Source organism: Erpetoichthys calabaricus, chromosome 9, assembly GCF_900747795.2.
Source record: "Erpetoichthys calabaricus chromosome 9, fErpCal1.3, whole genome shotgun sequence".
NCBI classification, from domain to species: domain Eukaryota; kingdom Metazoa; phylum Chordata; class Cladistia; order Polypteriformes; family Polypteridae; genus Erpetoichthys; species Erpetoichthys calabaricus.
The window spans coordinates 32,293,179-32,308,316 of NC_041402.2; the positions used below are offsets into that span (position 1 = coordinate 32,293,179).

The 15,138-nt window shown below is 35.9% G+C and overlaps 1 protein-coding gene across 4 annotated transcripts in view; it reads left to right on the forward strand.

The window, feature by feature from the left end:
* kcnt1a (potassium sodium-activated channel subfamily T member 1a) overlaps positions 1-15,138 on the forward strand; it is a 225,710-nt gene that overhangs the window by 163,133 nt on the left and 47,439 nt on the right. For all 4 annotated transcript variants that reach the window (XM_051931758.1, XM_051931760.1, XM_051931759.1 and 1 more), the window contains exons 22-24: positions 8,422-8,493; positions 8,840-8,974; positions 14,907-15,018. In XM_051931758.1, the coding sequence (XP_051787718.1) occupies positions 8,422-8,493; positions 8,840-8,974; positions 14,907-15,018 (319 nt within the window). The remainder of the gene's footprint in view (positions 1-8,421; positions 8,494-8,839; positions 8,975-14,906; positions 15,019-15,138) is intronic.

Consider the following 15,138-nt stretch of genomic DNA (forward strand, 5'->3'; position numbering starts at 1 on the left):
TTTTGTGTTGTTCCAATGCACATAAAGGAAATAAACATGTGTATACCAAAACATTTCTGATTGCAACAATTTTCTGGGAGAAATGGTGCATTTTCAAGGAAAATTCCAGGGGTGCCAATAATTTCGGCCATGACTGTACATCTCAGTATTTAAATTATTCAGAGAGCTGTAATATCATGAATGTAATGGATTTTGTGTCCTGTTGAAGGAAGAGAAAGCCTGTTTAAGAAGCATGTAGTGATTCACACACATACAGCACATAGAAGAACATATACAAAACAAAGCATTTAACGTGCTACTTTAGTTACGATGGGATTTGAGAAACTAATAAATTAAACGATTTTAAGATGAAGTTTATGATGTTCTTCTTTAATGACAAAATAAGCTACGTGATTAAAGTGGAAATTTAGAGATTAAAGTTAACATTTCGAGCTTTTTTCCCACTTTGTCCCTATTTTTTTTTCTTTTCTCTGTACCCTAATAAGCTTTCATATGACACTCAGACGGTGGGCTACAACTCGCCTTTTCACGGCAACTTTGATATCTGACATCTTTTTTTATTTTAGGCACTGTGTAACTTTGTGAACTTGAACTTTCGAGTTTTTCCGACACTCTATGCCACTCGATCAATTTCTTTTTGTTGTTTATACCACTGTTTAAACCAACAAATAGTAAGTTTTTCCTTGCCTCCACTTGGTATTCACTGAAATTCTTCTATTTTCCCCATGCTTTTGCCATTGCCTTTTCACAGAACACTGAGCTTAAGGGCTATTTATACTGATTTGCAAATTCAAAGAGGCGTAATTCTGGGAGGAGTTGGGGAGTGGCGGCAGGCATGTGCACGAGCGTTACTTTTCACGCGGACCAGGATTTATGTAGTGAAAGAACGTAGAAGTTGGCAAATGCACAGATTTATGCATCTGGATTTTTTTGTGTGTATGCACAATTCCGCTTTCGTCCATACGTCATGTTTTAGTGTGAATTCTGCGCACGGCATTATGCATGAGGCCCCTGGAGTATTGTGTTTAGTCAGCAGCGACAGAGAAAATCCAGAGAAGAGCAACTAGACTGATTCTGAGACCTTCAAATCTTGACTAGATGTTATTTTGGATAATATAGGTGATTAGGAGTGACAAGCTTTTTGGGTTGAATGTCCTGTTCTTGTCACAGTTTTTCAGAAATTCTACTGTGTTCTGTTTCCATATGTTTGCTTCATTATGCTTTCTTTTGGGGTTAAGTGTGTAACATGGAAAACACTGCATAGCTTAACATGTGAGGATAACAGGTTATCTAGATATATTATTATGTATTTTGTATTATACAGTATATTAAGGTCAGAGGAAAGATTCAATACATTATAGAGATTTACTGCTATAACACAGAGGTAACATGAAGTGTTCAGAATTATGAATGGATTTGTATGGTGCATTCAAGGTGTAATTTTCAACAAGAATTACATTATATCACATTATCATTACATTATATTTCAAGGTAATTGTTAATTTAATTTTATATTAATGTCATTTATTGGCAGTAAATTAGAAAATAAAGTAAGGTTGTCCAGTATGCTATATTATGGAATTAAGTAGTACAACAAATAATTTATGCAGGAAAAAAACTATCAGCTTCCCGTAATATACTTTTACAAGAAGCAGTTTCATTTTATTTCTTACTACAGTGCTACAATTTTGAAAATCTTTGAATCAACTGGATAGAAAAACTGTGTCATAACTCTTATAAAAGCAAACAATAAAGTTAAAAATATCCCAATTGAAGAACTTTCAACCAAATGTTTTGCTGCTATTGAAGCAGGCGTCAGCACTGTTATGTCAAGTGAATGGGCAGATTCTGCTGTCCTGTACAGAATATACTGTATATTTCATGGAATGTGGCTGATCTGTGTGATTCTAGTCAGAATTACAAGGTGGTGTGGCCTTCAGTCACAAGTTGTGTATCCATGTATGATGCATCATTTGCTTAAGATTTGCTTATCACAATTGATAGCATTACCTACTTCATAGTACCAGAGTAAGATTTTAGTGTTGAACCAACACTCTAGAGCACTGTGGGACTTTCTGATTACCACAAAGGACTTCAAAAACTAATAATAAGTATTTCATCCTCCACATGTGTGATATTACATGCATTAACAGGTAATGTTATGTTATAGCCAAGGTTTCATCCCTGGCTTAATATCTTTTCTTTATATGTGACCTTTTTCATTGTCTTGTAAATAATATTTTGTAAATTATGTTTGTACTTTCGTTTTGTTTATGTTTTATTATTTTTGTATGAGAATTGTTTGGTTTATCTTTTAGTACTGTCAGTCAGTTAGTACTGTATAATATTAATTATGTGTTTATTAACTTTATGTACAGTACATTTTTCTTGTGATATTGAGCCTAAGGGGGTGATGTACCCTGATGCTGCTGTTGTGGTACACCTCCAGGCCTATATAAGTCTTCAAGAGATTCAGGGACTTTCATTGGCATTCGCTCATGTTTGTTCAGCTGTCTTTTAGTTTGTTTTCAATTTGTTGGATTCTTAGGTTTATAGATTTTCCTCTTGATTTTTCAGATTTTAATTTTGGTTTGTAGACTGAACTTTGTTCATCTTTGGCTTTATCTTTCAAAAGTAATTTTACATTTGCATTTACGTTTATTTACTAAGCAGACACTTTTGTTTAAAGCAATTTGCAAAAAAGAGTAAACTGCAGTCTGGGGGACTGTTTGGTAACAAGTGTTACAGGACAAGTGGACAAAATTGATCATCACACTTAAAGAGTTCAGAACAAAATACAAGAACATAACAACTAATATCAGTTAGACAGAACTTCACAGAAACGCTTCTTTAAATGCTTCTTGAACACATTCAGGAAGTCAGAATCACTCAAAAGTGGAAGCAATGGAGCTTTCACTTGCATATTTTGGGGTGTCATATACTCCTTCCTTTCTTTCTCTTTATATATATATATTTCTTCTTACCTATTAAAAAGTTAAACTTCTTTATACTCACCATGCTTAATCCATTAGATAAGCTGGAGCCAGAATACAAGGAATGTCATTCTAAACCTCAGATTGACTATAGTAGAAGTGTGTTCTGACACTCCCTCATTTAATGATAACCCCTCTCCCTCCCATTCCTCATCCATTTTCACAAGACATTTTTGAACAGAGACTGTAGCTTTCTCAGGCTTTCTCAACAATTACACACGGTTCAATATGAATCAGAATTCCTATTTGTGAAACACACTTTTGCAACCAATTTTCTTCACATGTATTTCCAGGTGGAGTACTGGGAGAAATTTGTGGACACTGTAGATTCTTACAGAAAGCCCTTAATTAATTCCTATAATTCAGCAGACATTGTATCTATCTAAATACATTGTGCTCATAAAATGTCATCATTGGAGCGTAATTTATATTTAACAATTTAGTGAAATTTAGTAACAAAGTTACATCTGAAAAACTCATCTGGTGGCTACCATTTGGAAGGGTAGTCACATCATACTTCCTACTGGCAAAGCCATACTTCTCATATCTATCATGACAATGGAACAAAGCATTTATCAAAGATGATTAAGTTGAAGGTCCATTTTCACCTTGATTACCATCTAATAAGGCATATTGACCATGCCAGCTTTCACTATGATATGAAAAGCACATATCTGTCAGTTCAGGCACATTCAGTTTCCAAATTAATCTCTGCAACTATTTGATGCCCCTTCAAATACATTTGATGTTAATTTTCAGCATACCCAAAGCAAAGAGAGCACCTGGCAAATCTCCCTTTCTGTAAGAATAGCATTTTCATTGGAGCCCTTTCCAAACTTGTTCATTTCCTGTACAGCTTGCTTATTATAGTCATTTTTATCATTCTGTAATATTATGCATTTCTAATATGGACTTTAAATCTGAACAGCTGATGAAAAGGTATCAAATCAATAGATACTTTATATTCAAAGTCGCATTAGCAGTGACATTTAAGGAAAAATCTTTAGTTGTGAAGAATTTCTGTTACACTACTGAAGCTCCTCATTGTTGCATTGGTGTGTAACATTTTTCAGCAATTAAAGCTCCTGTCATGTATTCCCGTGTGGGCAGTTTAAAAGGATTGCCATGGTTACAGATGCAAATTTGAATCTCTAAAGAAATTCATGAAATGAATGTTGAAGCATGATTGTAAAGAGTCTTTCCTTGGCTGTGGGATAGTCTTCTGTCAATGGGAATCGTATAAACAATTTTTTTCTTTTACAATTGTTGAGTTTCTCATGAGTCAGATAAAGTATGCTGTGCTAAATGACCTCAAAGTCATCTCAGTGTATATACTGACAATAAAAGAAAAAACAGGTTAGCACTGTAAGATATTCCTACAGACTTAAGCTCTTAGTAAACAGCTTTGTAACAAATCAGAACCAAAGCCATTACTTCTAGCACCTCCATCTTAAAGCCCTTGAGCTAAACAGTAATCTTCAGGTTTCACTTTATAGCACAAGTGAAGACATTTTTTAAATCTCAGTAGCCACTTTCCTTTCTCCTCCATACTCTTATGTTCATTATTAATTAATCTCCACATTTCTGCTGCCTATTCTGCCTTTCAGGGGACACACTCTGAATAGTAGCACATCCTTTTGGCTTCTCCCTGACATTTCCAGTAGATAGTAATTAGAGGTAACATGGCATTTTTAAACCTGTAATAAGCTGCTTTTAAAGGCAGCTGTGCACACTGTGTATATTGTAGATGGACAAAACCATTAAAATAGTTTCTGCTTACAACAATAAAGACCAGGATCTATAGACTACCATCTTATATCACCACCCAGAACCTCATAGGCATCCACATTCATACAATATGACCTTGTACATTTTTTACATGTGCATTTTTGTATGAAACAGAGGCAAATTTGCCTAGTAAATTCATCAATCAAACAAATATTGCATGTCTGATAATTTATGTTTAGACTTTTTCATAAATTTCTTAAATTTAAGATTTAATCAGCTGACATAGATGTAACACTCCTGGAAGCAGTCCTCATCAAAGCCAGTCTCCAAAAATTCAACATCATATAGGACTTGCAATATATTGGATTCGTGTAAAGTTTTTTGGGTGTGGGTGACAGTTAGCCCTTTTAAAATTAAATATAAATTAAATATCAGTTTAACTAATTATTGTACATGCTTAATACCCATCGGCCCTCTCTAATCCCCTGTATTTACTGTTAAAGATACGCACACAAGTACTACTACAAGCTTTCTTAAGCTGCCTACTGAATGTGTTTTATCTCTACTACACTTTCGCCTACACCTGTCTGTTTCCTTAAGTCTCTTCACCATTTTATTTCTTTCTAAGTTAATGCAACTATCAATACAATAACTGCTTAAATGCCCCCCGTCCCTCACTGTCTTTAAGTTTGCTTTAAGTTTGCTTTTTACCTTTGCCTTCTTCTTAGCCCCAGTGGTTGTTGGCTCGTCAGGCCAAAGGACCTGTCTTAACTAATATTCCTTTACAGTATGTTATCCTATAGCCAGGGTTTTGTCCCTGGCTCCAGTTTCTTTTCATTTACTATTTTTGTTCCCTTTTAAATGTTATTTTGTAAAATTCTGTTTGTGTTTTCTTTCTGTTCATATTTTATTTTTCTATTTATATGTTTTTTTTTATTTGTTTAATTACTATTTTATGTTAATTATAGTTCTGCATTTTATATGCCCTATTCTGTGTATGTTGAGCCTGTGGACAGGGCCACCTGATGCTGCCGCTGTGGGACTGCCTCAGTTCCTTATTAGTCCGTAAGGCTGCAGGACTAGTGTTGACATTTTAGCTCTTGCTTATGTTGTTCAGGTTATTCTAGTATTTTTGGATTTGGGATTTTTTTTAAGTACTTTTAAGTACTTAACTGGAATACAGATACAAAAAAATTATTTTCTAAATGCAACCAGCGCTTATTTCTCCTCCATAAACTCAAACTATTTAAAGTAGACAAGGACCTCATGTTGTCCTTCTATCGTAGTATGATCCAGTCCGTGATCACTTTCAGTTTCATTGCCTGGTTTAATAGTCTGACAAACCAAAACTCAAAAAAGCTCCAGCAGATTACGAAGTATGCAGTTAAAGTTATTGGGGCTGATGTAGATGATTTGACTAGTGTGTGTCAGAGGGCAATGCTAAAGAAACTGGAAATCATCTCAACTGATGACAGACATCCATTACATGTAGAACTAAACTTCAGTAAATCAGGAAGGATGGTTGCTTTGAAAACCCAGACAAATCGCTCCAGAAACTCCTTTCTTCCTAGTGCCATACGACTTTTCAATAAGAAATATCGGAGATAAGGTTTTTATATATATATCCTGTAACCTTTTTTTTTTTTTTTTTTTTTTTGGTATAAATATGTTTTATCTAACTGCCTTACCTTAACCTTTCTTATTTCTATTTGTCTGTTTTATTTCATTCTGTCTGTTACCTGTTATTAGATGCAACTGAGAAGGCAAATTTCATGTTTTCCTGTGTAAACATGACTAAATAAAGAAACCTAACCTAACCTAAACCTAACCAAACCTACTTGTGTTTTCTTGGTCATTTTGCTTTCTGGACTCTTTGCCTTTCTATTTGGTTATTGATTCTTTGATTTCAGATTAGGTTTTGTTTATTTTAGGGTTTTCCTTTGCAGGCAAATCTTTTTTGACTTCTTTTTGTTCATGGGCCAGTGGTTTTAACGGTTCCCCTCCTTTCCTTTTATTGTGATATTTCTTCAGTCTGGTCAATTTTGACCCCTGCAAGCTTTGAAGTCTGTTTCTTGAGTTTTGGCCTGGCTTTATCTGTAGGCCAATACTGTGATTACATCATACATATGGCAATACACTTTTAGAATGCCTCACTGTGATTGCTCTCTTATCTTTAGCCAAGTCAGGAGTTTTTTCTTCTTTTTGTAATTCTTGAGCATGTTGAAAGGGGTTAGTGTTGTTGTTGTTTGTTGTAATATTTCTTTATTTCTTAAGTTCCTTTAAAAGCTAAATTTCCAGTTGGGACAAATAAAATACTACCTTCCAGCCAGTTTTTGAATTAAATATATATTTTAGTATTATTGGGGCTGTAGTCATAATAGTTTACTTCCTTTTTTGCTGGGAAACTCACTGACATATTTACTATTAACAGATACTGTCCTACTGATGAGCTGTGCTATGCCTGGCACTGCCATGGTCCAGTTGATGAGCTAAGCTATGCCTCGCACTGCCACCTCATCCCCTGCCACTACTTCTTAAACTAGACAGACTATACAGTACATTCCCTAATTACTTGTAACTGAAGGGACAACGTTCCATTCTCTTCTAAACGATTCAAATATTCGTTGTTACATTCATCACAATTTAGTTATCATAATAATGAACATTACTTTGGCTTCAAAAACCCAATAAACAGCACAAATTTAGTATTTGCTATTAAGCCTTACAGAAAAGGCTACCAGGGTTTAAAGGATGAACATAGAATCGTAACCAGAAAAGCAGTACTATAGTTTATCAGTGCTATCTTTTACCTAGCCAAATTATTAATTAAAAAATTGTAATGAGGAAAATCAAAACAAAAGTCAATAACCACAAAAGTAATGGCCACACAAAAGCTTTTTTTATTTGAGTGTCCATCGTGCCATCTCATACTATTACTATTTAAAATAAAGTTCCATATCTTTAAAAATAAATTAACAAAGCAGGCACAATTAGTCTCACTTGGTTTGCTTCAAAAAAGGCAGAGCATTACTAAAAATGTGAAAACTTTTATATGCAGAATTTTATAAAAAATATACATCTCTGGCGGCACGGTGGCGCAGTGGGTAGCGCTGCTGCCTCACAGTTGGGAGACCTGGGGACCCGGGTTCACTTCCCGGGTCCTCCCTGCGTGGAGTTTGCATGTTCTCCCCGTGTCTGCGTGGGTTTCCTCCGGGCGCTCCGGTTTCCTCCCACAGTCCAGAGACTTGCAGGTTAGGTGGATTGGCGATTCTAAATTGGCCCTAGTGTGTGCTTGGTGTGTGGGTGTGTTTGTGTGTGTCCTGCGGTGGGTTGGCACCCTGCCCAGGATTGGTTCCTGCCTTGTGCCCTGTGTTGGCTGGGATTGGCTCCAGCAGACCCCCGTGACCCTGTAGTTAGGATTCAGCGGGTTGGAAAATGGATGGATGGATATACATCTCTGCATATATGTGCTAATGGAAATCCTATCTGGATTTATTATCTGATTAATATCACCTGTACCTCTATGACACCATCAAACCATCATCTTGTTATTACTGATCTTTCTAATACTGCATTATCACTGATAGTCCTGAAGCTTACTTGTTTCCATTGTCAATTAAATGTTAAGGACAGCTTGGTTCAGTAATTGATAGCATGACAGTGAAAAATGAATTTATTTATTTTCTGTTTTATTTTGCAGCCCTGATAATCACTTCCTGGAAGCTATCTGTTATTTTCCAATGGTGTACTTCATGGCTGGGACAATTGACAAGTATGTTCAGTGAAACTTTTCCATTTCAATATTTATATAGTTAAAAGTCCATGTGCTTTCTAAAGAGCAGAGTTAACTATATAGAAAGCTAGCTGTCTTCTCTTGATTTCAGTTTCTTCTTGCCTGCATAGAATTGTTACATTTGACCACCTCCTACAGTGCTGTTAGAAGCAATATGTGGGTCACAAATGCAAGCAAATGAATAAAACATCCATCAAGTCCAGATACTTGGAACTGAGCTTGCTGAAGTGTGGTGTCCAAACTTAATTTAAAAAGGGGATGATATCTGTACACATAATTCATGTACAATAGTTCAGGATTAAATTTTATTGTTTGCTTATTTCAGTCTCGACAACCTTCTGCAATGTGGAATCATTTATGCAGATAATTTAGTGGTGGTGGATAAAGAAAGTACAATGAGTGCTGAGGAAGACTATATGGCGGACGCAAAAACAATTGTCAATGTTCAGACCATGTTCAGGTGAGCACGTTGAATTGTTTTATAATTACTGTATTTTTATCTTGGCCTGTAGATTTAATTTTACTGGTTTTGGTGCAGCCATCATGTGAGGTGTCTCATTCACTTGAAACCCTGCCTTCTGGGTTTTATTTAAAATATGTTCATCTTCGCTGTGGAGAGCTCTAGTAGGGCAGGCTGGAAATGGAGGATTTACAAGGAGAAGGACAATCAGTGGTTTTCCAGCTTAGGCTAAAGCATGTTTCCCAGCTATTGTCCCTAAAGCAGTGAAGTAAAGAAAAATCTAAAAGGAGAAAAATGTGGGGAAGAAAAATATTAATGTAGATAAAGGACACCAGAAAAATCAAGACCAGAACTTCAACACTTAGGAGTAATCTCAGAACATATCAATATAAGTGACATATTCTCAAAGAAGGAAACTAATTCATGGGGACGTGGGAAGGGGCAGTCAGGTATTTAGTTTGAATAAAACTCATAAAGAGTTTTTTATTTAAACTGGGTCATGAGTGAGTGGTGAGAATACTTGATTTGTTTTTAAAAGTGGAATTGAAACCCAAAACCTAATGCCAACACAGTTTAAGAACCAATAGCTTACTAGGCTTAGCACCCAAAATATAACATTTGGAGTTTCACATTCAACTTTTTGCACCAGCAAGGCATTTAGGTCAGTTGTAGTATTAGTAGTCATGGCTTTGTAGACAGGATCCATCTCATTATGTCACTCCCCTTCTAGATAAGAGAGGCACAAACAGCACATCAAAAATATCTTGTAAGTGAAGCTTGGCTCACCCAAAAGAACAAGAAATGGTAATATGTCAAATAACGTCTTAACTGCCATGTAGTCAAATGTGAGGTCATCAGCAGAATTTAAGTAAACTTAATTAATTTATTCATAGAGAAATACCAGGGATGTTCCCGATGTAAAAAAAAAAGTAATACCTGTTGGACTCAGTAACTGGTTACTCAATCTTGTGGCATCTGTGACTATAAATCGGTGCTTCCTACACTTATAGATTGGTTTTTCACAGTGATCTGTAGAAATCTTTGCCCGTTCCTAATTGCAAAACTTTCAAGTACATCCAATATTTGAGCAGGAGTTTTGCATTGGCAACCACAAATGATGTTTCTTCAAGTGTTTGACAAAGATGTACAGCTGAATTTTGTGTAAAGCTCAAAGTACATAATCAATGAACTTTGGCAATACTGACTCATTTACAAATGGAAATGAGACAGTGAGCAGGCAAAGGTATTTAGGGGTAAAAGTGTTTCACAGATGAAAAGGAAGGACATTTTCCTCTGATGAATAAAGGAAAAAAGCCGCAGATGCTGCCTTGAATATTATTTTAACAAGTTCACTGCTTTGAGAAATTTTTGAGCACTAGCCAGAAATGTGAAGAATGATACTTTGAAAAATGAAAAATTCCCAACTCTGAGACTCTTGAGAAGTGGAATTGCAGATAATGTCTTAAAACCTGCCACCCAATCCTTATATAATGTAGTTGAAGCACAAAATAGCAATAAATAGTACTATCCAATAAAGTAGAAGACCACTGTGCTAAATATAACTCCATGGTATGCCCGTTATGGCGGCGGCCACACCAGCTCTTAACAGTGATGTGCGATTTACATTGAATATACTGTCTACTTCTATGCAGTTAAATACTAGATTGGTCTGAACACATATAATCAGAATTTCATCTCTCCTAAAATGCTGTTATGTCTGTGCATTATGTTAATGTTTTTCATCACTTGAACACTTTACAGCTATTCACCAATTTGTCAATTGGATTATACATATACAGTATTCTGTCTGTTTATATGCCGTCTAATATGTCTGTCTGTTGTGGTGTAACATGCACTTGTCTCTGTGTGTTCGTACAATAAGCCTGGAGAAACACAATTTCATTCATCTGTGCACTCTTTGTTGTAAGGCTTGAATGACAATAAAGTAATCCAAGTATAAAATAAATCCCAAGTAGTATGCACATAGAAATATACCTTTACTTGTTATACATGTATTTTTCTATATTTGTATAGAGTATTGACAAGTGCAGTGACTCGCACAAGATTTCACTTTGTGTTTTGATGGTGATGGGATCAACAGTCTTATGGTTTATAGTGCCATATTTTTTAGAGACTAGTGCACAATAGTGGTATTACATACCAAATGTTACTTTTATTACCCTGGTAAGTGCCCTTCCAAAATGCTTTTTAGTTATAGTAAAGGTACTTTTATATTTGTGTAATTTTACCTCTGGTAGGTTTAGAAACTCATTCAAAGTGAAACAGTGAGTCTAAAATTGAATTGCCAGCCTTGTAAAATACTCTTCCCTGAATCTTTTACTAATATTGGTTCTTGTGATTGGAGTGAAATGTTAAAGGCTAAATTGACACTGATGATCATTTAACTCTTTATCAGGAGGAAAATGCTGATCATGAACTGGGGATTTGAAACTGCTGTTTTTATTTAACCTTACAATTTTTTTTAATGAACAGGAAAAATATGTCAGGGCCCTGAATCATTTGCTTGGCTGCTTTGGTTTGGTCAGCTTCAGGGTTTCAAAAGCAAGAAATGAAAATGTTCCCAGTCTAAAATGGATGCACATCCTAAAATAAACAACAGCTATGTATGTAACTGAGAAGCATCTCAAATGGACCATGTCAGTCTGAATGTACTGAAAAGCTTCAGTATTATGTAACACTTTTTTTTTGTTTTTGTTATTATACTTCTCATTCTTTTTCTTGACCTCTATGAAGTTCGGTACATTAACATCTGTACTTCAGGGAGGCAGTAGGCTTTCTTATTCTCAAGACGTTCTAATGAGTCTGTTAACCACAGAAAAATCTTCCATTCACACTGCTATGTGAATGTTCCTTTCCTTTGCCTCCCACTGCTGAGTCAATCACGTTACAAAAAGCACAGCAAGGTAAGGGCACACTACTATTGAAATATGCCATGAACAGAACATTCAGGCTGACAGCTACCTCCATTAAACACTGATAAGAAAGCATTTAACAGGTTTTAAAAGTGTGTCATAAGGAAAGCTTAAGACGTGCCAAACTTATTAATGACATTATATAGCCAGGTGCATACGGGGGCAAAATTGTCTTTAACAGAGAAAACAAGAGATTATAGGACAGGGAACTTTTCTGAATTAGGTGATGTTAAGCATCGTGTCCCTCAGGGTCCCACTGGTGAAGTATTGATTTATATAAATAGTTTCAAATAAAAAGCTGCTTAAATGTTCATAACATACCAAATTAAGGGCATGTCCTAGAGGGTACAAAACACAGAGTTAGTACTTATGCATATATCTTTCATCAAGTTTAATGTTAATAAATGTAAAAATTTACATGTAAGAATTATTAAATATTAGATAGAATTATGTAATGAGTGTTTACTAAACTTGAAAGTATTCCTGATGTGAAGGACTTGTGAATTGCTTTGGAATCATCACTAATAACATCCAGACAATGTACAGTAAGGATTAAGAATACTAATTGGATATTGTTTTACATAACACTATGTCTGGAGGACAAATTAAGGGTGGTAGGTGCGTAGAGGCATGACTATTCACTGTACAGGCCATTAGTGATGGCTTTCCTGCAGGAAAAGGTGAACCCTAGGGCTGCAATAAAGTAAGCACCCTTGTAAAAGCGCAGCAGGAACCTAGGTTAGGGTGCAGATCTTGATTAATGGACAAACCAAATGTATATTGTAGGTGCATTATTTAGCGTCTACAATTCAAAAGGCAACATCAAAAAACAGGCAACAGGCAGCAGCAACCAATTCCCATATGGGAAAATAAAGGAGCAGTGACCAAAGAGATTAAGAATATCATCATATATATATATTTTAACAAATACTTAAAGGTATCCAGAAGTAGACTTGACAAAAAGACAAACTATGCTTAGATGTGCCTTTGCAAATTTCCTCTGTTAGTTACCTTGACCCTCCAATCATGTGAGTAATACCCGATTATGGATACACGGCATAAGACACTAATAGCAAGAGCCAAGACTAATATTCAGATGAAAGAAGAATCTAGCTGCAGAGCCACAGCTACATTCAGACAAAGAGGGAGAGAGCTGTATAAACCCTTTATGAGTCTCCCGGAACACTATGTGCAGTTTTGAAAATCAAATAGACTGATTCCAGGACTGAAAAGTATGACTTAGATCCATGATGATTGCAGCTACATCCCATTTAATATCGATTGCCCTGAGATCTTAATGGCAGGTCGCTCACCAGGTCGTAAATATCCATCCTTGCCTTCTTTTTCCAATTTTGGATTTCCAGTTTATCACTGCCTTGGGGATCTGATGGTCAAGTAATTTGAGCATGTGTCCCGTTAAGTGCATTCGACAGGCAGTGACTATGTCTTCCAATTTTGACAGGTCACTCAGTGGTAATACTTCTTTGGTGATGATGCACTCGTGGTACATGATGCAGATTCTTCATTGTAAACACCCTTGATTAAACACATTGAGGCGCTGAGCAATATCCTTCAACACCTTCCATGTCTTCCCAGTGTAAACAGCAGATGACACCATAATATTGATTTAAATTCACACTTTTGCTGTGCAATCAAGTGACGCCATCAACCATATACTGAACAATTTCACCAGTCCTTCAGCACACATTTTCAACTGCACTGCTGTCCACTGTAATGATGCTGTCCACATATGTGAACTTGGCCTTCATTGACTATCTGGCCTCCCATTGTGATACACAGTTTTGTAGTTTGATTGAACCACATAATCTTCATCTTTTCATTACTGACTCATAGAACAGTGCTCCTTGCTTCTTGTTTCACAAGCTATGTGGTTGCAGTCTGTAGAGCTGGTTGCGTCTCAGTTAATAGCGCCACATCATCCACAAAATCCAAAACGACGAGTCCAGCTGCATTGGTCCATGAGATACTAATGTATGCACCACATGTTGCCCATCAAATGACAAAATCCATAGGCAAGATGAACGGGAATGGAGAAAAAAATGCAACCTTGTCTTACACCAGTCAAATTCTTCTGTAAATCCTTGTTTGATCTTAACACAACAGGTCACATTTCAGTACGAGTCTCAGAAGATACCAGTATAATGTTGCTGGATAACATAATTGCTTGGCATGAGGTTCAATGAAAAATTGAAGAAGTAGAATTTGTTAAACACAAGATTTAGATATGACAAGATAGAAGTGTACAAAATTATGAAAATAATTAATATGATGTTTCCAGGTGTTATTTTATAATGAAATCTTCAGCGGTATCAAGTGCACAGTTGGAAGCTAGTTAATCTTAATTTTCACATAAATTTTCAATAGAATTTCTTCACACAGAAAACCACAGATCTATGGAACAGGCTACCAAGCTTTGTAGTAGATAGCATTGCTTTGGAAACCTTTACATATTATGTATTGCATTTTTTGATTGACTATCTATATTGGATAGTACGGCCTGTTCTCATCAAAGCAATTCTTATGCTTTATGTCTTTTCATTGGAGAAAATAAAAGGATGGGGTGAAAGCAGTGAATCTGCTTGTTTTTACTGCCTCATGTTTTAAGAGTAGGTCAACCTGACATTGGAGCAGATGGTGCTGTGATGATTCCACAGCCTTTGTGTCAGGAGGCTCATGAACATGCACAGAAGAGTCCTTGTGCTTTAATATAACCTTTTAAAATGGTGTTTCCTTCACTTGGAATTTGTAGAAAAGCAGCATAGTAGCTTCCAACAGATGTGATTTTACTCATCTTTTAAGACACAGTGTAAGCAGAAAAAGAGTAAGGAAAAAGAAAGGACATCTGTTCCTGTCAGTACTTGGCTAAGTATCTGATAAAAGTCTTAACTAAGGTATTTGAATTTTTCTGAATTAATCTACTTCTGTGTTATTCTTGCTAATTTGACCTTTTCTTATTTCTCTTTTTTCATTATTTTCAGATTGTTTCCCAGTCTCAGCATTATCACAGAACTTACTCACCCATCAAATATGAGATTCATGCAGTTCCGAGCCAAAGACTGCTATTCTCTTGCTCTTTCTAAACTTGAAAAGGTGAGACCATTTGAATAAGATAAGGCAGGTTTTCTTTAAACAGTGATGGTTTCAGGCCTTGGCTTTTTATTATGAAGAAAAAAGCACTCCACGATGAGAGCATCACTGCTTATTAATAGC